The following is a 22,404-nucleotide window of genomic DNA, read 5'->3' as shown; positions in this document are numbered from 1 at the left end:
TCAATTCATTCACAAAAATTTCAATTTTAAATTTGAATGAAACCACATACAAGCAATATTTTCAAAATTATTTTGCTCTCCACTCATTCACTTAGACATTTAGATAAAAATAAATTTATCAAACACCATTTAACTATTAGTATTTAATTACTTGGTAATTCTGTTCTATTTTCAGTTGGAGTAGAACATTTAACTTGTGGTGAAATAATGTGATCCTGCGAGTTTACTGCAAAGCCTTTTTCAATGCTTTCATACACCCATGATGATTTCACACACGTTAAATCCCATGAACGTGCATGTAAGTACTTTTTACTTGTTTTTGGGTTACTGTTAATAATAAGCACGTTAGTTGAGTTCTGCTTCAATTCACCAGAGTAAATACCACCTGAAAAAACCAATTAAATAATTAATGTGACAATGAAAAATAAAAACTTTAGAGAGAGCTTATAGTTCTTTAATCACTTCAAACAGGCGCCTTTAACAAAAACACCACTCGCTATAACAACTGATAAAAGGAGTTGCACATAACCAATGAAATTATCATCTAGAAACAAAATTCTATAAATTAAGTAATTTTCTAATTTCTTAAATGCTGATTAGTAATTACAACATTCTGTCAATAAAATAGAAGCGAATATTTTCTAACATAGCAGAATTTTTCCCATCTGCTAAATAAATAAAACTAAATATTCTAACAAAAATATGATTATAAACTATTTCCCTTTGCTTGGAATGAGTATTCTCTTATTGGCAATTGCCACGAAGCAAAATGATGTTTTACCAGTGTTCTTAAAATATGTCAGGAATGAGAGAAGCAATACAGATTAATATTATGTACTGAATATTTTCCCCGTTTACAAAAACTAAACAAGCAGTGATGCATTCTCTATTTTAAATATATGTGAATTTTTACTTTTGATACTATTTGTTTCAATTATAATCTATTTGTTGTGCTATATATTACGTATAAAGAACAATTTGATATTAGTTCAAATAGTTCATAAATTTATTTCACATTATACAAGCACATAGTAGCAGTAAAACAGAGTGGGCAGCAATTTGGGTCCAACTCCTCTTTGTTGTAATAGGTCATTCACCTAATCTATGCCATCTTAAGTTGTACTAGTGTTCTGACCGTTCTGAAACTTCAAAACTTCGTCTGATTACAAAGTCTGATTAAAGTAAAAAGCAAATTATCGCTAAACGTTTGTATAAAACTAAGCAAAAGGAATTTACTTAAATGTTTTTAGTTTAGTGAAATATATTAAGTGGAACTTGCATTGCGCTATAAGTTTTCTAATCAGTTTATACATGTGTCAAACAGTAAGTTGATAACCAACGTTTAAGGTGTTCATCGATGTCACCTGGCTACATTCATGAGAAAAGCCAGTGAAAGTTTATACTTTAATTACACTAATAAACATAATTTTTGTTTCCTAACATGCAATACATGATTTTAAACTGTTTTTTGATGCTGGAACGAATATGAACTCAGAATCTTTCTACTACCCACCATTATTGAAAAATTTTTAAATTTTAATTAAAGGACTTTTTCATTTTTCAACGAACAGTTAGCATTTTAAGCTCCTATATTGTATTTTGTTAGCTCATTTTTTATTGTTTAACTTTGTTAACATAATTTGTAAGCTATAAATAAACAATACTAGACAAAAAATTATATCATATCATAGTCACATATTAAGATATCATATCTAATATTAAGAACGAGCCTTCATGGATAAGATTAATCATGTCTGCAGGTCAAAACATGTAGCTGAAAGCACAGCTGTGTTGTTTGTATTAAGCACTGGATTTAGGACTGAATTAATTTTGTTCATTCTTATTGCTGTCTTAAGTTTGTTTACAGTGCATTGTCATACTGCCTCAAAATTGTGTAAATGACGTGGATGCCTTATGTATGTGGCGAGTTTACCATAAAACCATATAGAAAAAACACTACACCTTTAATTAAAAAAGCATATCATTTGTACTTGTACAGTGTAAAATTGATGATGATAAGACATGGGTTCCTCATATAGCATGCACTAATTGTTCTGTACATTTAAGATGGCTGAAAGGTACATGGAAAGCTTTGCCATTTGGTGTACCTATGGTTTGGCATGAACAGACTTGGTGTAGTTTGGCATGTAACAGACTGTTACTTTTGTTTAACAAGTTAGCTGGAATTTCAAAAAAATATATACATACTGTAAAATATCCTTCATTGCAATCTGCAATCAGGCCCATACCTCACAGTGAAATTATTCCAGTTCCTGAGTCACCTGTGTATGTATGTTTTGAAAGCAACGATGAAGAATCAGGCAGTACTGAAGAAGACAACAATGATTTTGATTTTGAATTATCTTCCAATAAGCCACATCTTATATCACAAGGTGAATTAAATGACTTGGTTAGGGATTTAAATTTATCAAAAAATCAAGCTGAAGTGTTAGGACTGAGACTCAAGGTTGGAATTTACTCCAAAAAATACAAACATTTCAAGCTTTCGAAGCCAATAAAAAGAATTTTCTCAGTATTTTATTGATGAAAATAATTTGGTTTATTATACAAATACTGATGAGCTTATGTTGCACCTAGGACAGGTTCATAAACCTGAGGACTGGCGCCTTTTCAGAGATTTGTCCAAGTATAATTTAAAAGTGGTTCTACTACACAATGGTAACAAATATCCTTCGATACCAATTGCTTATGGTATTAATTTGAAAGAGACATACGATGTGATGAAAGACATTCTTGAAAAAATAAATTATAAAAAACACAGCTGGAACTTATGTGGCGATTTGAAAATTATAGCTATTTTGTTAGACATGCAGTTAGTCTATACCATGTATATCAGTTTTCTTTGCGAATGGAACAGCCGAGTTAGGGATAAACATTATGTTTCTAAAGAGTGGAAGAAACGAGATAACTTAACTCCTAATGGGAAAAATATTATTCATGAACCCTCATTTGAACCCAAAAACATATTTTTACCCCCTCTCCATATCAAGCTAGGACTAATGAAAAATTTTGTAAAAGCAATGATGAAGGATAGTCCTGGATTTTGTACATCAGGCAGAAATTTCCAAATGTAAGTGAAGGAAAAATTAAAGAAGGAATATTTATTGGTCCTCAAATAATAGAGTTGGTCAAAGATGATGTATTTAACTCAATGTTAAATAATGTAGAAAGTGCAGCTTGGGCTTAATTTAAAGACATTTACAAAAATGTTTTCGGCAAACAAAAATCCAACAATAACCACAATATTGTTAATCAACTTTGTACTTCCATACAGAGTTCTACAAAGTACTTCAAAGTACAAGTACTTTATATCCCATACAGAGTTATGGGATATAATACGTCTTTGAAAATACATCTTTCACTCACTTCTGAATTTTTTCCCAGACACTCTTGGAGATATAAGTGATGAACATGGTGAGTGTTTCCACCAAGACAGGTGATAAGTGATGGTTTCCATGAAGACAGTGTGAAGGTTTCGGTAATGGAAAGCACTGTAAAGGGAAATGGAATATTAACATGCTAGCCGATTACTGTGGACAATAATTCAGGATGTGCCTGAGGCTATTTATAAAAGAAAGGCGTCAGTGAAATCATTCTAACACAGGTATGGCCATGCAAAATTATAAATTTTACAGATTTTAACTATATTTTCCCTTAATTTTTTTGAAGCATAATTTATTTAAAATTAAGGGTGATAGAAAAATTGTATTTACAGTAATGTAATGTAATGTAATGTATGCAAAAAAAGCAATTAAAGAAATGGTTATCACACTAAGAGAAACATTAAAAATTTTTTTTTATCTATCAGTGTAATTAATGTATCATAATATCCTGAATAATTATTGTGTAATATATCCTTCAGGAACAATTAGATTGTGCAAAAAAGGAAGAAATGTTTACAGAATCGTACCTGGTGTACGATTCTGTATCTGGTGATTGTGTTCGATATAAAAAACACAATTGAAATAGACATTAGTAAGGTAAGACATTTATTGAACCCATCTTTTGATGTAGCTGAAGTGAGAAGAAAATTATTGGTATTAACATACTGTTTCATCCCCCCTGTTAAGATTTTGAAATAAGCAGAAGAGATTTAATCAGATTTGTAGAGCTGGAGGAATGCCTTTCCTGACATCAATCTAGAGGATGCCAGGAGTTCAGAGTACAAATAAATGACCACAAATCCATGATATTATTCTCTATGCTTATATTTATCAATAAAGGCAAACAAATAAAAAAATGTAAACATAAAATACCACATAAAAACTTACCATTGCTATTAACAAGCTGTTTTAATTTTAGTTTTTCGGAATTAGATAAATTTGTTGTTGTAATCTCTAGATTATAAAAAACAGGACATCTGTATTTATTAAACTGAGGATCTGTCGCATGAATGTTTTGTTTTAAACCCTCATCCCAAACAGCATTTGGCCAATCAACAGTCATAAGAGTAATCCCACGTTCAGCAGCTTTCTGTGAAAGTTAAAAATAAATCGATTAATAAAATAAAAAAACCAAAGGGAATCCATTGATTTTTTAATCAGTTAGTAATGGATTTTTATAAAACAATGATACATAATTTAAGATTTAAATTATGAAAATTAATAAGATTAACTGGAAAACATATAGTTAAGAAAAAGATATACTTATTCCCATATTTAATCAATTTGACATAATTTTTAAAAAAATTAAAAATAATCTAACATTTAAAAAGATTTAAATTGCATTAAAAATTTAAATAAGTTGATCTAATTTGATATACTTAGAAAAAACAATTCAAAGGATTTGAAAAGTATCAGTTTCTTTTCATACTTATTTTTTGTTAAGTTTAATTTTTATACTATAAGTCCATATTACTTAAAAAATCCTTAAACCTACATAAATTGAGAAATTAAAATTACAGTGTAACAGCTTTATTTCAGTTGAAAGTCTCTTAGTTGATTTGAATTTTTTTTTGCTCCCAAGAGATAATTAATTAGGATAATTTCTAATCAATTTTAACATGAAAAGAGAAGTAAACCAAATAAAAATCATCAGTTTGATAGCAAAATAAGATGGGTAAAAGAGAGGCCACTTTACCTTTCATGAATAAAAGAGAATATAATAGAATGTTTAAATTTACTAAACATTTTGAGGAAAATAAGAATTAAATAGAGAAAAAAAAATTATTTGTAACTTGTAAAATAATAAAATATTTACGTAATATAAAAAAAGATAAATGTCAGCACTGCCTTTTTTCCCTGTTGTCATCTGTGTACAGAAGAGAAATAAAAAAATTGAAGGAATATTTTTTAGGGAAATATATGGAGAAAAAATATGTGGTAACTCTTTCTGGTGTATTGTCAGGCCACGCTCAAATTGCATAATTTAATCAAGTCAACTGTTGGCAAAATGTTTTGTTAAGGTAATTCTCAAGCTACCAAATGGGACATCTTGTAAACAGATTTAAGCAGATGTTTCAAACTGAAGATAAATTTGTTGATATCTAACACAGATCAGATACACAAAAAATATTTTATAAAGTATTAAAATAAACAATAGTGCATAATGGCAGCAACAAAAGGGCAAATCGTACAGCGCTTTTAAAAACTGATTTTAATGAAAATCAGGTGTGGTGGAAAGGTTTTGGGCATTTTGGAATTGGAGATCTAAAATGGGTCAGAGAAAAAAAAAGCAGTGGCAACATTTTCCATATACATTCGATAAGCAGGTTAGGTTACCCCAATGAGGAAATTATGATTAATTAATTTAGTACTAAATCAAAAATTAGGAACATTAGATTATGTAAAAGAAATAACTAGAGATAGAATGTAACAAATATAGTGTGAAGTTAGCACATATAGAAAGGAATGAAGTACATGAAACCAGTCACTACTGATTACTAGAAAGTCAGTGTAGTAAAAATGCCTGGCGGATAGCAGATATATGGGTCCAAAATAGTTTTTGCAAATAAATTGAAAAATATTGGTTTTACTAAAAATAATAATTTTATTAAAACTTATCTAATTACCTTTCTTTAGTTAGTTTTTATTTCTGTTTGATAAAAATTAATAACTAAAAATTTTTTAAGCGTTAGAAAATTTTGACAGTGTTCAGAAAACTGAATATTATCATTAACAAAAAATAATAGGTCCTAAATAAAAATCAGTTATTTATAATTTTATTATTCATTTCTAAAACCTAAAGTAAGGTCCCTTTTTTATTTCATGCATGACTTGAAATACACACATAGCTGTAATACATTTATTTATGTATAATGTAACATAAATATTGATTAACAGATGTAGTGGCATAAAGAATTCATAAACAGAACACTAGCAGAAGGTATTTAGTTAGTGAGACTGTACGTAGTACAGTCGAAACTGTACATAGTTGGTGAGACTGTACGACTAACTCAGACAGCTTCTTAAGTCCATCACATGTTACCACGTTTTTAAATAGATTTTCATGATCCTGGTAAATGATCCTCACCATAAAACTCAAATGTTTAATAATTTAAACTCTAAAAATATGATTCAGCAAAATTAATGCCTTATATTAGCAGAAATTTCTTTTTTCTACACCTAATACTAACTGAAATGTAATGGTTTTACTTGAAACGATCTTTAAACTTAAGTAGCAGTTTTGGGCTAAATTTTAAATTAAAGTAATAGTTAAATTAAAGATTTTTTTATGTTGATTGGTTTTGGCTTTATAGTAATTCAAAGTTGATATTCTCAAAAAATTTTGAGTTTTCTGCTTTTCACACCCCTAACTTTCAAATGAATGATGGCAACTAAAATCAGCAGAATCCAGTAGTGCAAATATAATTGCAGTTTCCAATGATACCTTCATTTTTATTGTGCAACCTTTTTTAACTGAGATACAATAGTTTAAACACAAGCATCATCTTTCATGATGACCATTATAATAAATTACTTATAAAGGACCTTTCATTTGGTCTTTTACACTTCGTTAAACAGAATTGAAAAATATTAATTTTAACTTTTAAAAATACATTCCTTCATCTGATTGCGTACAGAAAGTGAACAAAAACAAGCACTGTATAAGTACAACATACATGCAATGTGACACAACATAGGAACTCACAAAATGAAAAATCACACAATTTCATATCTGTTAAATTGGATGTTATTAATTTTTTTTTTGTTTACACAAGACTAAAAATATTCAAAAGTGTGCAGTTTCAAGGCATATATATCCCTTACCTTTTAATGAAGTCCAACAAATTCTTAACAATCCGTTATTTAATTTTTCTGGTTATTAAAGTAGGAAGAATTTTTTTTAAAAGAGTGACTGGGAATAGATGCGAATTGAAACAGACATGGCGCAAGGGATCTGCCTCAAAGCAGTTAGCTGAATGACAGCGATTAAAATTTGATATTGTTTTGGACTGAAAAACAAGATTTTATGTAACTTAAATATGTCACAATTTTAAGTAGTTTTCTAGAAAAACCATAAACAAAGAAAATTAAGGATAGCTTTTTTCAGCTTTTCTATTAAAATTTTAATATAAAATTGACAGTTTATTAAGTACAATTAAAAAAAAATGAAAATGTGAACGTGATATTCAAAATTTGTAAAAAATTACCTATTTTAATTACTAACAAAATATTCTTCTGCAAATTAGAAAAAATAACAAATTAATAGGATAAATAATAGTATTTAAATGGTACAGAGGCTGTTTATAAAAAAAAGTTTTATTTAAATATTAGTTTTTTGCTATATCATAAAATGTAAATTTTTTAATCCACGTTATATCTAAAATGATTATAAAAAAATTCCTTTTGGCATGCCAGAAGACGGAGGTAGATTTCATCAGTGCTAAAAAGGTTTTAACCTTAAAGTTACAAAAAACTTCAAATTTACTTGATATGACAATGGTTGCATGTGAAAAAAGTTTCACATGTTTAGCATACAAGTCCCATCTTACAATTCCAGCAATATTTTGGTCATCCCTTGCTGTAAGGGTTGGTCATATCAAAAATTATTTCAGACAAGAGAGCAACAGAGGAAAGGCTATTTAATTAGCTTTAAAAAGAATGTTTTTGTTTTAAAAAACTTCTCAACTTATTTAAAAAAATAATTTGGACCTGTACCTTTTTTTCATGGATAAATATATCAGATACATTCAACAGTTCCTTAAAAATTAGGTACTTACCAATTTCCTGAAAATGAGAAAAATAACAGTAGGCAATATATATTTTTTTCTTTTCTTATATCTATTTTTATGGTACTAAAAAATACAAAAATACCCCAAAAAATGACAACAATAAACAAATAAATTAATTTGTTTAATTTATTAAATTAAATTAAACAAAAAAAAATAATTAAAATTACATTAAACAACAATAAACAAAATTTAATTAAAATTACATTAAACAAAAATAAACAAAATTTAATTAAAATTAATTAAAAAATTAAAGTAATATTTTAAAGAAAATATTACAGCATTAAAAACACATACTCTATTATGCTTGTTAACTTACATCATATTTAACTGAGCGCACACCACCACAAACCAAATGAGTGACAGATTCAACCAAATTGTTGGTGTACAGTCCACCCATATAACCAACTTTCTCTTTTACCTTCATCTGCGAATAAATCAGAACACTTTTATTGGCATTTGAATATAATAAAATTAGTTTCAATTTTTCCTTACATTATGGCAATTCATAACCTCTCCAATCTTGTCAACCTGTTGGTCAGGCATTATAGACAAGCATAACCAGTGATCTAAAATTTTATATAATACATGAATGCAAGCAAATTCTTATACAAAACTGAATAAAAAGTTTTGACATGAATTCACAGGGGCTAACTCATCAAAGTAAGCAAATGGGTGAATAAGTTGCTTAATTTTTGTTTATTTCGGAATCTTTTCATCAGTGTGCATCTACTTGAAGTGTATATTCCGTAGATTAAGTAGCATCATTTCTTCAGTTGTCTGTATTTTCACTATTTTCACATTTATCCAGAGAAAATCAAAACTTTTACATAATCTATTTTTTTCAAATAAATGTGCTATACAAAGAAGAATTTAAAGTGCACATAATCAAACCTACACTATTATAACATGATTGCAAACGCAGACCAATTATTACATAAATACAGGGTGATTTTTTAGTCCTGTTACCCAATTGTTAATGTCTGGTAATTTTTTTCTAAGAAAGGGAAATTTTGTTTTGTGATACAAAGTTGGTAGCGCTACTCAACCGGTATAGATACGGCAGTGTGAGTTGATTCTCCTTGAGCTGAGTAAACTTTTGTGCCGTTTCTGGTCGTGTTATGAACAGAATGTCTTTTATCATAGAATGAGTTTTCATTCTTGAACAATATTTTGCTACAAAATCGTACACGAGTGTAAAAGAATCATTTCAAATTAAATTTGTTGGTGTTCCTCCGCCAGAAAAAATGTCAATTTCTAGGCTAGCAAACTGATTTTGAGAGACAGGTAGTGTTTGCGACAGAAAACGTAGTGGTCGACCAACTCACTTGACAGATGACGTTTTAGAGAATGTGAAAACAAGATTGCTCAATTCTCCACGAAAAAGTTTACGAAAACTTTCCACGCAAGTTGGTTTGTCATATTCGAGTGTTCAGAAAGCTGCTAAAAAAGTGAAATTGTATCTGAATCGCATACGATTAGTCCAAGAGCTTCAGCCTCCAGATTTAAACAAGCGATTGCAATATTGCCGTTGGTTTAGGTCTCTCGTAAATGATAACAGAATTGAATTTTTAAACACAGTGTTCTTTAGTGATGAAGCTTGGATCCATCTTGATTGTTATGTGAACAGTCAAAACTGTCGAATTTGGGTGATTGAAAATCCTAACGCTTTACAAGACAAATCTTTACATCCTGAAAAAATTGGTGTGATGTGTGATATCTCATCATTGTACAGTAGGACCCATATTCTTTTAACAGACAGTAAATGTGAAGTATACACGAATATTGTGCCCCAATTTGTGTCCCTCCTGGAACCTCAAGAACAGTATTGCTGGTTTCAGCAAGATAGCGCTACATGCCACACGTCTCGAGAAACCATGGATTTTCTGCAAGAGTTCTTTGATGTCGAAAAATAAGCAAGGGCTTATGGCCTCAAAGGTCCCCAGACCTCACATCTCCTGACTACTTTTTGTGGGGCTATATTGTCCTAGGCCTTCAAAAACAATCCTCACACTACTGATGAACTTAAGTCAATATTACAGACTTAATCACGAATATTTCCAATGCAACTCTTAAAAAGGTTTCTGCTATGCTGAAAAGACTCTGTGCTTGTATAATTGCAAGGGGTGGGTGGGCATTTTAAGCATATTCTTTAACAATTATGTAAGTAATACCTTTTTATTAAATCTCTTTTGTAAGTAACAAATACATTTTTTTATTCCACCTAAATTTCCCTTTCTTAAATTACATTTAAAATTGGGTAACAGGATTAAAAAATCACTCTGTATAATTATATTTGTTTTAATTACACACTTTCACACTACCTACTGATTTACTTCAAACAGGTAATCAAAATAATCAACTTAGAAAATAAGTTTAAAATTTAGTTTTTCTTATTACATTGTTGAATTATATTTGTACTAAGTTATAAAAAAAGATATGTTTTCATTTACAGCAAAGACTATATCAAAAATATCAGAGATAAATAGAGTAATTTTTTAACATAACTACTAAATCTACTGAACTGACCTTCATGTGGCTAGGAAGATTAGTAGCAGTAATGACTAATCCTTTCATAGCAGTCATATATATAGGTGAATTAATCTCCGGTATAGGAGAATTTTCTGCTAGACAAGTCCTTAAGCATCTTGGGCCACATATCCTGCTAAAAAAAAAATTATATATAAATATATACATAAATAAAAATAACACTTATGGCTTGATAATTTAAAAAACTATACATTACTAAAAAAAAAATTCAAAAACAAATTTAATGTAAAGAAACACTATAAATAAAAGGTTCAAACTAAAAGTTATTGTGAAAGATTCAATATATACAGGCACTGTAACATAACTGATGTTAGGTACATAGAAAATATCTTGAGAACAAGTAAAAAATGAGTAAACAAGTAAACAAGCACCCTCCATCAATGCTGGAGCTAAATTCTGTTTTGAGGTTTTGCTCTGTTAATAAACTATTTATAGATTCCTTATTAAAAAAGGGAATTTCAGCAGTTGATATTCATTAAATTAGTTATTTAGTTAATATTATTTAGATAACTAGATTTCAAAAGTACTTTTTTAGAATCATTCAAGGTCTTTAAAAAAATCCACAGAAATTCAATATTCATCCCACATAATACATGTAGAACATTAAATTATTAAACATACGTTTCTATTTTAATAAATTACTGCAATAATTAATAATAGCCCTTAATTTTTTTGGTATTACTTAAAAATTTTACAATCTCACAACACAACAATATGGATGATTTACACTTGATTAAAAAACCTGTACAAAAACAATAACAGACTTGATGTAATTAATATCCATCAATTGTTCCTTACATTACTTGGATTAATATAAAAACAGTCCATTTAGCTTGTGAAAAAAATGGTGCACATAAGTAAAACATTAGTCTAATTTTTCTGGTTATCACTAAACAAATCACAAAACTGAATTTTATGCACAGAACTATCACACTTCACAATAAACAAAAGATAAGGTAAACATGACCGAAAAATCCCAATTTGTTATAGGTTTCAAATATATATGTGTTAGTTATTATGTGGATGTTCTGAAAGAGAAACTGAATGTTTAGTATTGTTCAGATTATCACTGGCAGTAAATGTGAATATTTAGAACAAAATAAGTTGGTTGCATGAAGCCTTGCAACACTGCATCTGTGATGCTATTGCTAAGGCCACTGTTACACACATCTCAGCTGCAATGTTTTTCATTATTAGAATTAAAGGCTCAACATATGCATGGTGTTATCAGAAGTTAATGTATACAGATAAAACTTCTTAGACAAAAATCTTAAAGTTCTTTGTTCACATTGTGGTTGTTTTAACCATCTCAAATCATAATAATATTACCTGAAATAACAATGAGTTAATGCTATTTAGTAAAACAATAAACACTGCTCGTTACGTTCAAATACCAACAAACAACTATGCTAAAACAAAATATATCCTAGAAAAAAACCATTGTGTAGTATGATAATACTAATCTAACCATTGGTGATAAAATAACTAATGACAATCTTCCATATCCTTCAATCTGGAATCATCAGTAATTTTTCTGTAAATTTTCAGTAGCTGGAATGAATTTAAAGTTTTATAATTTCTGAATAAGAAAAATGTAAAAAAAAAATTGGAGTCTGAAAGTTAAGTAAAATTATAAATGGATAAAAATTCCAGATTTACTAATTTTTTTTTTTTAAAAACAAATATTATTCACATTATTTAAATTCTTGTTGTTCATTATTTTCCTTTAAGATTCAGCAGATCCTTGAAGGAAATACATACACAATGAATGTATCTTTATCCAGTTATATACGAGGTGGATCAATAAGTACATGTGTTAAGAAACAAAAATTCAAGTTTTCAGAATTTTTGTTTTAAATTTTTCAACATAATATACTTTTAGAAGGATACACTTTTCCGAACATCTCTGCCATTTGTTTAAACCCTAAAAATAAAATTTGTCAAACGCTTCAAAATAGGCTTCTGTCTTGATGAAGACTTCATTTGAGCCAAATTTTTTCAACGAACCACATTTTCATCTTGGGTAACAGAAAGAATTGCAGGGAGCCAGGTCAGGCGAGTATGGTGGATGCGGTACCACTTCATAGCACAATTCATGTAATTTGGTCACCAAAATTCCAGATGAGTGAGCTGCTGCATTGTCCTGATGAAACAATACTTTTTTCTTTGCCAAGTGGGGCCGTGTCTGTTTCAATTTCTCATTGAATCAGTTGAATAATTCACTGTAGTACTGCCCTGTGATTGTGCTTCCTTTTTCCAGAAAGTCTATGAGGATTATTCCCTTCGCATCCCAAAAAAATCATAGCTGTGACCTTTCCGGTTGACAGGATCGTCTTAGCCTTCTTTGGAGCAGATTTACCTGGAAAACACATTGTTTTGATTGTCGTTTGGTCTGTGGCATATAGTAATGGATCCAGGATGTAAAAACTACAGCAGATTTCGCTTAATAAGGTCCAAACACTGCTTCAAAGTTGACAGCCATATCCATTTGTTGTCTGCAATGTGTTGTGAGCAATCACAACACCCATCAGACCAACAGATTTCTCATTCTTAAGTTATCACGTAAAATGTTTATTGTCATTCTGTACCACACACCTACAGGCTCTGCTACTTCGCGCACTTTCGTTCAGCGATCAGCAAGAATCACATCATGGACCTTTTCAACGATTTCCTCAGTAACCATGTCTGCTGGGCAACCTGGGTGCTCCTCATAAAAAACATATGTACAGCCACATCTAAATTTGTTAAACCAATATCTCAGAGTTGTCATAGATGGTGAAGAGTCCCTATCCACAGAATCCAACTTCCCTTTTATTTTTTCCATCCAAAAATAAAAAGCGAATTACAGGTCGATATTATTCTTTTTCCATTGTACGAAAAACACCAAATATGTTTAATATAAATGGCTGTCAAATAAAAACTAACCTATGAATCAGTCTGAAATTTCATATGGCAGTGTTTGATAGATTGTAGTATGCTGTAGTAATGCCAAGTTTCCTCAGCAATGCCACCTGTGTTTAAACATGGGTACTTATTGATCCACGCTTGTATATATACCGTGTTTCATGAAGAGATATATGATCTGATGTAGTATCATTCGCACATTCCCCTACCAGTTTTATTAAAACTTTACAGACCTTTAATGAAGTTTTTAAAAATGTTCTGTGAAAATTTTTACCTTCTAGGATTTATAGAAACAAAATGACAGCTTTCAAATAAAAACATAAATTTCAGATAAACCACATTTTTTATTCATTACAAAATAGATGGTAAAGATAATTAAAAAGAGATGATGTATTGTTAAACAGCTATTCGAATTGAATAAAACAAGTTAGTAATTTAATTATCTAATTGTTTTTAATTATTCTAGTTCTAATAATCATCTGTTTTTAATCATTTTTACCAGTTTTTTGTAATGAGTAGAAATGTGGTTTATCTAAAATTGATGTTTTTATTTGAAAGCTGCCATTTTGTTTCTATAAATCCTAGAAGGTTGATATTTTCAAAGAAAGTTTTTTACAACTTTTGTTAATAAAAGGTCTGTAAAGTTTCAACAGAATTGGTAGGGGAATGGGCGAGTGATACTGAATCAAAAGCGTACACCTTATTGTGGATCACTCAGTGTATATATATAATATAAACTTATTCAGTCACTTCACAAAGTACAGAACTAAAGAACACTTTTACCTTACTTTTTTCAATTTCAAACCTCTTTCAGGCCTAAGCCCATCTTCAGTATTTTTTTTTATTTTATTTTTTTTATATTTACATATTAAAATACATGATACATTAAACTTTTTAAAAATTTTAATGCCATGGATTTTAATGTGTAAATGTAAAAAAGAAAAAAATACTGGATGGGCTTAGACCCAAAAGCAATTTGAAAATGAAAAAAGTAAGGTAAGAGTGTCTTTAATTACATACTTTGTGGAATGGCTAAATAAGTTTATATTATATAAATAAATACATATATATATATATATATACACGAGGGTCATTCAATAATTAAACAGACAAATAACTGTACAGCAAAAGTGGTTTATTAAATAAATACAATTTTTTTTGTCTACTTTTCCACATAATTCCCACCAGCTTCCAACTTCTCTACACTTTTCCCATCTTTTTATAAGTTTTCTTATGCCCTCAGCAAAGAATTCTTTACCTTGATTTCGACGCCAGTTTTGTATTTTTTTCTTTACCTTTTCGTTGAACTTGATGCTACACAAAGATTCTTTCATCAGACCAAACAGATAAAAATCCAAAGCGGCAAAATCAAGGATGTAAGGAGGATGATGTAGGAGCTCCCAACTCACTTTGCTAGAAGTTTCCAGTGTCAGTTGTGCCATATGACAGGGGTGGCCAACAAGTCAATCGCAAGGTCAATTTTGGTCGATCGTCGATCGCTCGCAATGTCTGGGGTGGAATTTCGTGTACCATGGATTTTGAAGCGATTGTAGAAGAGCAAACTTTCTATCAATAGTTTAATGCATTCTGGGAATTTGCCAAGGTCATAGAATTCCTAAAATTCTGACAGCCTGACACTGTGATTTCCGCCCACCCAGCAAAATACATTTTGACTTGTGTTATACTTGTCACCAAACGCAACAGTTACGACTCGACTCATCAAAGAACACAGTCAGTTCGCTTGAATATTTGGTATTGTCATAGGGTAGCTTCTTTTCTTTTGTATTAAAAGTATTATTATTAATCAATATTATTTATCCTCGGTCACCACGTTGAGTTTCAATTTTTCTTCTGTTTAAAATGTAAGTACCTTTTCTTTGTTTTAAATCAAATTGCTTTTCTTACCTATTTATTTACTTGATAAGTAAGCATTCTCGGCTACAGATCTCTAAACTGCGGTCATTACACTGAGAGAAAAATAAGGGACAGTATTACAAATATATTAGGAATATATTAATTTTTTTTGCATTAGCAAAAAAATTTCAGACATATTTCATATGGTTCAAAGGGCATTAGAAAATGAAATTATAATTTTACAAACTGACTTAATCTTACAAGCAGAAAATTTGAAGAAGATTTTTGGAAATGTCAACCGAGAAAAATATCCCAGTATCACCAAATTTAGCGAATATAACTATTCTTGTTTCAGATCTACATACCTATGCGAATCAGCATTTTCATACTTGAAGCTAACGAAGACTAAACAACGTTCTGTCCTGCGTGATTCCCATACTGAAGACTCATTATTATTATTATTATCTTTGTCAGGATATACACCTAATTATGATTCCTTGGTTAGAGACATGCAAACTCCGTCTTCCCAATAATGTTAAGGCTAAAAGTAAATTCTAAATCTGTCTTTATCTGTAACTACTTTGAATTAATAAATATTGTTAATAATTATCCATGTTCTTTTAATTCCCTTGAATGTGAGTTTTTGGGCCTTTAAATAATTATTGTTGTTGTTTTTTATGTAGAAAGATAAGCCGTATATCTATATTTCAGTACGAGGTGTACTCAGCGAGCTATTGATAGATTAGCAAAAAGTAAGTCATATTATTCTTTCATTATAAATTTTCCTGGTGCAAAAAAATGCAAAAGTGAAATCAAATTATCAGCCATACTGTGCAATTTTATAACAACTTTTTCATATTTACGAACAAATAGTAAAACAAATTATACATTGCAGTTGATAAAAAAATGAAATTGTATTTTAATTTAGTAAAAATCTATCTTGAAAGTGTCGGAAATCAAATGTTTTAGGTACCGTATGTACGGAATGTTGCTATCAAATTTGGGTCTGGAAATTTATTTTCTTCATGAGTCTATATCTGGAAAACTTAATAAGTGAATTAAAAAATAATATATTTTACTTACCTACCCATACCTCACTGGAATGCACCTTATACTGAAACACAGTGTATAAACATAGTATGCATTTCACACCCCTTCTTCCCCCTTAGACTACACCTATGATAACAAGTCGATCGTGACACACTTTTAAGATAAAAAGTCGATCTTATATACAGAAAAGTTGGCCACCCCTGCCATTCTTTGTTCTCAATCATGCTAAGAAGTATAAGCTGTTGATAGAGCATTGCTCCAACAAATAATCAGAAAAAATCAGACCATGGGCACTCCAAAAATTGGTTAACATGACCTTACCAGCTGATAGTTGCGTTTTGAATTATTTATGAACAGGAATTCAGGGTGTTTTTACCCATGCTTTGATGCTTGAATTCCGGCTCAAAATGATGAATCCAAGTTTCATCAGAGGTTAAAATCCTGTCCAAAAATGCGCAGTGCTGTCAAATCTGGACTAGGCACGGGATTCGCACTTCTGTGGTTTTGGTCAATTAGTTTGAGGGAATCATGTTAGGTTGGATGTGAAGATGTCTGTTTGAGGCCTACGTGAAGGCAAAATTTGATTTGTATTTCACTGATGCAAATCTCTGCCGAGGCATTTACATCAGTGGCATCCCAACTGAGGCCTGGCTGATGACTGTCAAATGTAATCAGTTAGAGGGTCTAAAGACAACCTCTGGTAAAGCTCCTCAGGGCTCGGAACGGAGGGGGTGGTGTGGTGACCAGTAATGTCTCAAAAGGTGGGTGTATTGGTATATTATTTTATACCAATAATTTTTGTTTGTTGGACAGATTGTACAGGTGTTTGATGTTTGTTTTTTATCCTGTTTACTAGATATATTTCCATTTTATAAGTTATTTATAAATTTTGTTGCTTGGGAAGCAAATAGGCTATCTAGGCCATATTTTTTGTGAGTGGTTTATTTACTTAGACTGCCCTACTGGGTTATTAATTTATCAGGTCTGTCTTCCTCATCCTCATTTATTGTTTAAAACATAATTAATTTATTAATTCTATTTATTTAGTTTATTTTTATAACAGCTGTTAATTTGCAAACATTTTGTTTGTTTATTTTTATGAAGGTCTGCCATTGGTTGGATCTTGTTCTTTTTTCTTTTTCTGTTTAGCCTCCAGAACCACCTTAAGGCATTATTACACAGGATGATATGTATGAATGTAAATGAAGTGTAGTCTTGTACAGTCTTAGGTCAACAATACCTGAGATATAAGTTAATTGAAACCCAACTACCAAAGAACAGTCAAATATTGTTAGTTTATTACAAAATGATGTTTGTTTCTGTCTTAGTGTTTTTATTAGAGTTTTAGTTTTTGTGTTAATATCATGTCCAAAGGCAGACGACAGGGTAGGCTCAGGTGGGGTAAATCCAATGAAGTCATTGCTGAGGTGCAGTTTGACGATTCGCCTGCTTCTTCTGGAGAGGAGCCACAGGTAGGTAGTTACACTTTTAATTTCAGTTTCTTCATGTCACTCAGTGTTGTTAAAGACTCGACATAGATGTCTTTTGTTTTAAAGAGTTCATTTCCTAGTACACCAATGGGAATACTACATGTGGTATTCTCATCGGTGGCATCCTGACTGAGGCAAGAACAAGGCTGAAAGATCCCTTTTGCTGATGTTCTGAAGATGACCACCAGTAAAGCCCATAAGGGCTAAATACAGACGGGGTGGCATGGCGACTGAAACTGCCACATGGAGGGTGTCTTCCCTTATTGGGTAAGGATGTGCCAACACTTACTTGACATTTTTAAACAATTTTTTCAACTGTAAGTTATCGGTCTTCTTGGATAAGTGAATCAATACGAGATGAACAGCTGACTAATACTCTTTGCAAGATTACCAACACTTAACAAAAGTTTCAACTTACTGCATTAAGTGTTTCCATCACTAAAAACTTTTGTCCATTTAATTATTGAATGACCCTCGTAATTAAAAAAAAATCAATATAAAAATAAACCAAATAATGTCCAACAACATCTAAACTAACGGTGTCCATTTTCCAGTTTATATAGTGCTAACAAGTTGGTTCTTACACATGCAACTCTTTAAGTTTAACTCCTATTATCTTTTTACCGACACCCCATTAATCTTATATTTATTTTAAATTAAGCATATACTCGTGGTTTGATCAAGGACAAACACTAACCACTAACTTTCTTAAAAAACTTAAAGAATATTATAACTGGGTATAAATTCCCTTCTGGCCATACATTTGGGCAAAAAAAAAAAAAAACTGAAGCAAAAATGAAGCTTTTAAATTAAATTCCTATGAAAAGTGATGGAATGAAATAAAGAAATAAGGCGAAGGATGTAAAAACATTAACAGGACTGAAATTATGAATAAAAGAAACAATCCCACTTGGAATTTTTTTTGTTCAGTAATTTGACTGGTTTAATATATGTCTGACATTCTTTTCAAGTCTGAGAAAATTCTCTTAGCATAAACATAGTTCTTATATCCGACAGAAGTTTTTAATAAAGTTTAGCGTACGACCTCCTTCTTTATAATTTGACTTTCTTATTATACTCACATTTGAAAATTCGTAACAAGAACTGAAGTAGTTTTATTAGTTAATTCAATATATTTTTTAAAAAATAAAAATAATCATAAAAAAGGGCATAATAAATAATACTTACAGGCATTTTAGTTTTTTTAAATATTCAAACGTTTCACCTTCAAAACTTTCAAAAACAATAACATCTGTTTTAGCTCCAATTTTTAAAGCATCTTCTGCTGTAATCCAATTGGGATTTAAGTTTGCTTCAACACAATCCTGCAATTGTAAAGATATTACAATAAAAGAATCTGATAAAAAGCAACAAAACAACTGTGGTACTATTGGAAGTAAATTCAAACTTAATTTTATTAAAAAAAAATTAAATTTAAAATGTAGGAAGGAAAGACCTGCCTGATAGAAGCTATCATAGCTTCTATTTGTGAATATTAGGACTATTAAATTGACTTACTTCAATATAATATAAATTAAAAATGAATTAATTTTAATATATAATTTCTATGATCCAGTTATCATATCATATTTTAGTTGTTTTCTTTATTATATTTTTATTGTCTATTTTTCAAGGGTATGACTAAAATTTTCTTTTACCAACTTTAATGTCATCTTTTTTTTATAGAAAAAATTTGTATTTTTTAATGTAATTAGTATAATATCAAATATTATGAAATGATAAGAGATTTGAGTTAAATGATCACTTTATTTATTTATTGCAATTCTACTTAATTTATACTGATGATGGCCAGAAAAGTAACTTTAAAATCAGTAATATGTTCATTGTTCAGTTAGAACTAATAAATCAGGGTTACAATCACAAATAAAATCTTGGAATACATATCTATCTGATCTTTTAAACAGTTATTATTTTAATCCATTATCATAGATTTTTCCACAATAAAAGACAGTGGCATCAACCACAACTGAGATTGTCATTTCAATCAATCATATAAAGTAATGTAGAGATGTAACAAGAACCAAGTAAATTCAAATACGGATGTTACACAAATAACAGCTGAGCTATGACTGAGATTAGGAAACTATTATTGCCAATGTGTGGCTCTGCTGAAACATCTTTGCAGTAAGAGCCTCTATCATTTGTAATGGATCACTAAGAAAGCACTGAGTACATATAAAAACAAGTGAAAAACAAATTCTTTAATAACCTAAAACTTGTATAACAATCTATTGCTGGGATGATTTATCATGCAAATAAAATAGAAAAAAAACCTAAATATTTTACTGCAAATTCATTTTATTTAAATAATTCTAATTTTATATCATATTTGACATTAGCAGCTACACCTGTTTTAATCAAGTGGTGGTTAACCACAACATTTATCATATTCATAATAATTCAATCACAACATTTATTTATTCATAATTCTCACAACAAAAACTAAGAACAATTTTTTTTGTCTTTTACAATTTTTTATTATCTTTTTGGTAAAATACGTATAAATAACATCCTTATATATAATTTAATATTTTGCTAAAAATAAATTTATTTACTTCTGTGCAATAATGTACAGAGATTGCTACTTGTAAGGGTTGTTTGTAACAACCACCGCTGGACATAGACAAACAACTGTAAAACAAATTGTAAATAAACCAGTTGAAAGATTGGTGTTGTAGTTTTGAGACTAACATAAAACTTAATTTTATGTAATCAAGTTTTTCTGAGAATGAAGATATAAAGTCTGTGGAAACAATGTTATCCTAGAATTATAAAATTTAAGAAGAAAGTAAAAAATAAGTAAGTGAGTCATGTAAAACAGAGAAAAGAAAACATTGAAGACCCAAAGATGAACTTATTATAAACAGTAACTCAACTCTAAGATATGTACACTAATAAAAGAATAACCTAAAATCTAAACACATTACCTGAAAAGCCATTTTCATTTCGTCACTAGTTGCTTCTACCCCTCCAGGTGGCAAAAGAAAATACAACAGAATTCTTTCCATTTTCTGACTTAACATCATGGAAAGTCTGCAACAGAGGTGCCATTAGGTGGTAAATTTAATTTAAAATAAAAACAATCTACAGAACTGTGTGTAAGTAAGTTGAATAACTTATTTAGTAGGTTACAAATTTCATAAATCAAAATAAAACTTCGCATAATCACTTACAATTAAGAAAACAGTTTACTAATAAAAATCGAAGTCTCCTCTAAAATATTAAATTACGAAAGAAAAACACTTGCGATTCCAACACGAACTAGAATGTACACAATATATCATGAATGTTTCCTAAGACAAAAAACACATTGCTGATTTATCAAGAAAATAAGTACTCATAATAGCCACTTTAAAAACAATTCAAATTATAAATAACCAAACTATACTACTTGTATATAACACCATCTCACCTTATAAAAATGTGTTAACAGTAATTAATTTTAATGAATAACTGTAACAGAAGATAAACTCATAATATTATCGTAAAAAAATCCAAACAATGTCAAAAACATAAATTACAGTTTATTCATACTTACAGTACCTAAAGGTAAACCATAACCTCTACTAATATCTTGTATGGCGCCAAAATAATAATTGTACGTTAAAATAAAAATTTGAAAATACATTTTCATTTTTTGGAAAAATTTTGCAAGAGAAATAATCACAATTATAAAAATTATTATATAAAAAATTACCACACTAACTAACTGAACCTTATATTAAAGAAAAATTCATGTTTATTATTAGTTTTTAGTATTACAAATTTTATTTAATTTTTCACTGTAAAAAAATCAAAAACGAATAAAAAAATATTTTCAGACCTTAAATTATCTTAAATCAAACTGCAAAAAATGTTTCTTGCAATATTAGATAAACGTCTAAATTTTGTAAATCAGCAGGCTTGTGTTGTAGTCATTGACTACAGCGGGTTATTTCAAAATAGAAGACCGTGCTATTTTATTAAAAGGAAAGTAGTATTGGAATTCATTGCTAAAGACTAATAACAGTAATTAAATACAATAAAGTGCATTTATATTATGTTTTGATTGCAATTTTACGCTTACTGAAACAATTACTACACTCAATAGCCAATATGAGTTTATTTTAGGCATACATGCCTGTGCAGCAATACTGTGTTTGACGTAAATTGACGTAGAAGAGATAGATTGCAAGAAAATGTCTATTGATATGTATTGCTCTGTGAGAGTTAGGTGTATATTTTTTAAGGTTACCGTTTGCTTGACTTCCAGGACCATAAATTTTGCTCTTAATAGATAATGAATTTCATTAACAAAAAATAATCTTTCACTAATAAAATCCCAAAATAACTCGATCGAGACTA

The 22,404-nt window shown here is 29.7% G+C and overlaps 1 protein-coding gene across 3 annotated transcripts in view; it reads right to left on the bottom strand.

Annotated features, from left to right (window-relative positions):
• The window catches only part of mus101 (mutagen-sensitive 101), a 100,130-nt gene extending 78,521 nt beyond the window's left edge, over positions 1 to 21,609 (bottom strand). For 2 of the 3 annotated variants that reach the window (XM_075360209.1, XM_075360211.1), the window contains exons 1-7: positions 21,473 to 21,609; positions 20,988 to 21,093; positions 19,228 to 19,364; positions 10,721 to 10,856; positions 8,511 to 8,618; positions 4,293 to 4,494; positions 152 to 385 (exon numbers count right to left, since the gene is read on the bottom strand). In XM_075360209.1, the coding sequence (XP_075216324.1) occupies positions 152 to 385; positions 4,293 to 4,494; positions 8,511 to 8,618; positions 10,721 to 10,856; positions 19,228 to 19,364; positions 20,988 to 21,086 (916 nt within the window). In that variant the 5' untranslated portion in view covers positions 21,087 to 21,093; positions 21,473 to 21,609. The remainder of the gene's footprint in view (positions 1 to 151; positions 386 to 4,292; positions 4,495 to 8,510; positions 8,619 to 10,720; positions 10,857 to 19,227; positions 19,365 to 20,987; positions 21,094 to 21,472) is intronic. The other variant, XM_075360210.1, reaches the window with a different exon arrangement.
• Positions 21,610 to 22,404: the final 795 nt, after the last annotated feature.

This window comes from Lycorma delicatula, chromosome 3, assembly GCF_047948215.1.
Source record: "Lycorma delicatula isolate Av1 chromosome 3, ASM4794821v1, whole genome shotgun sequence".
Lineage (NCBI taxonomy): Eukaryota > Metazoa > Arthropoda > Insecta > Hemiptera > Fulgoridae > Lycorma > Lycorma delicatula.
This window is presented reverse-complemented; position numbering and strand designations above follow the sequence as displayed.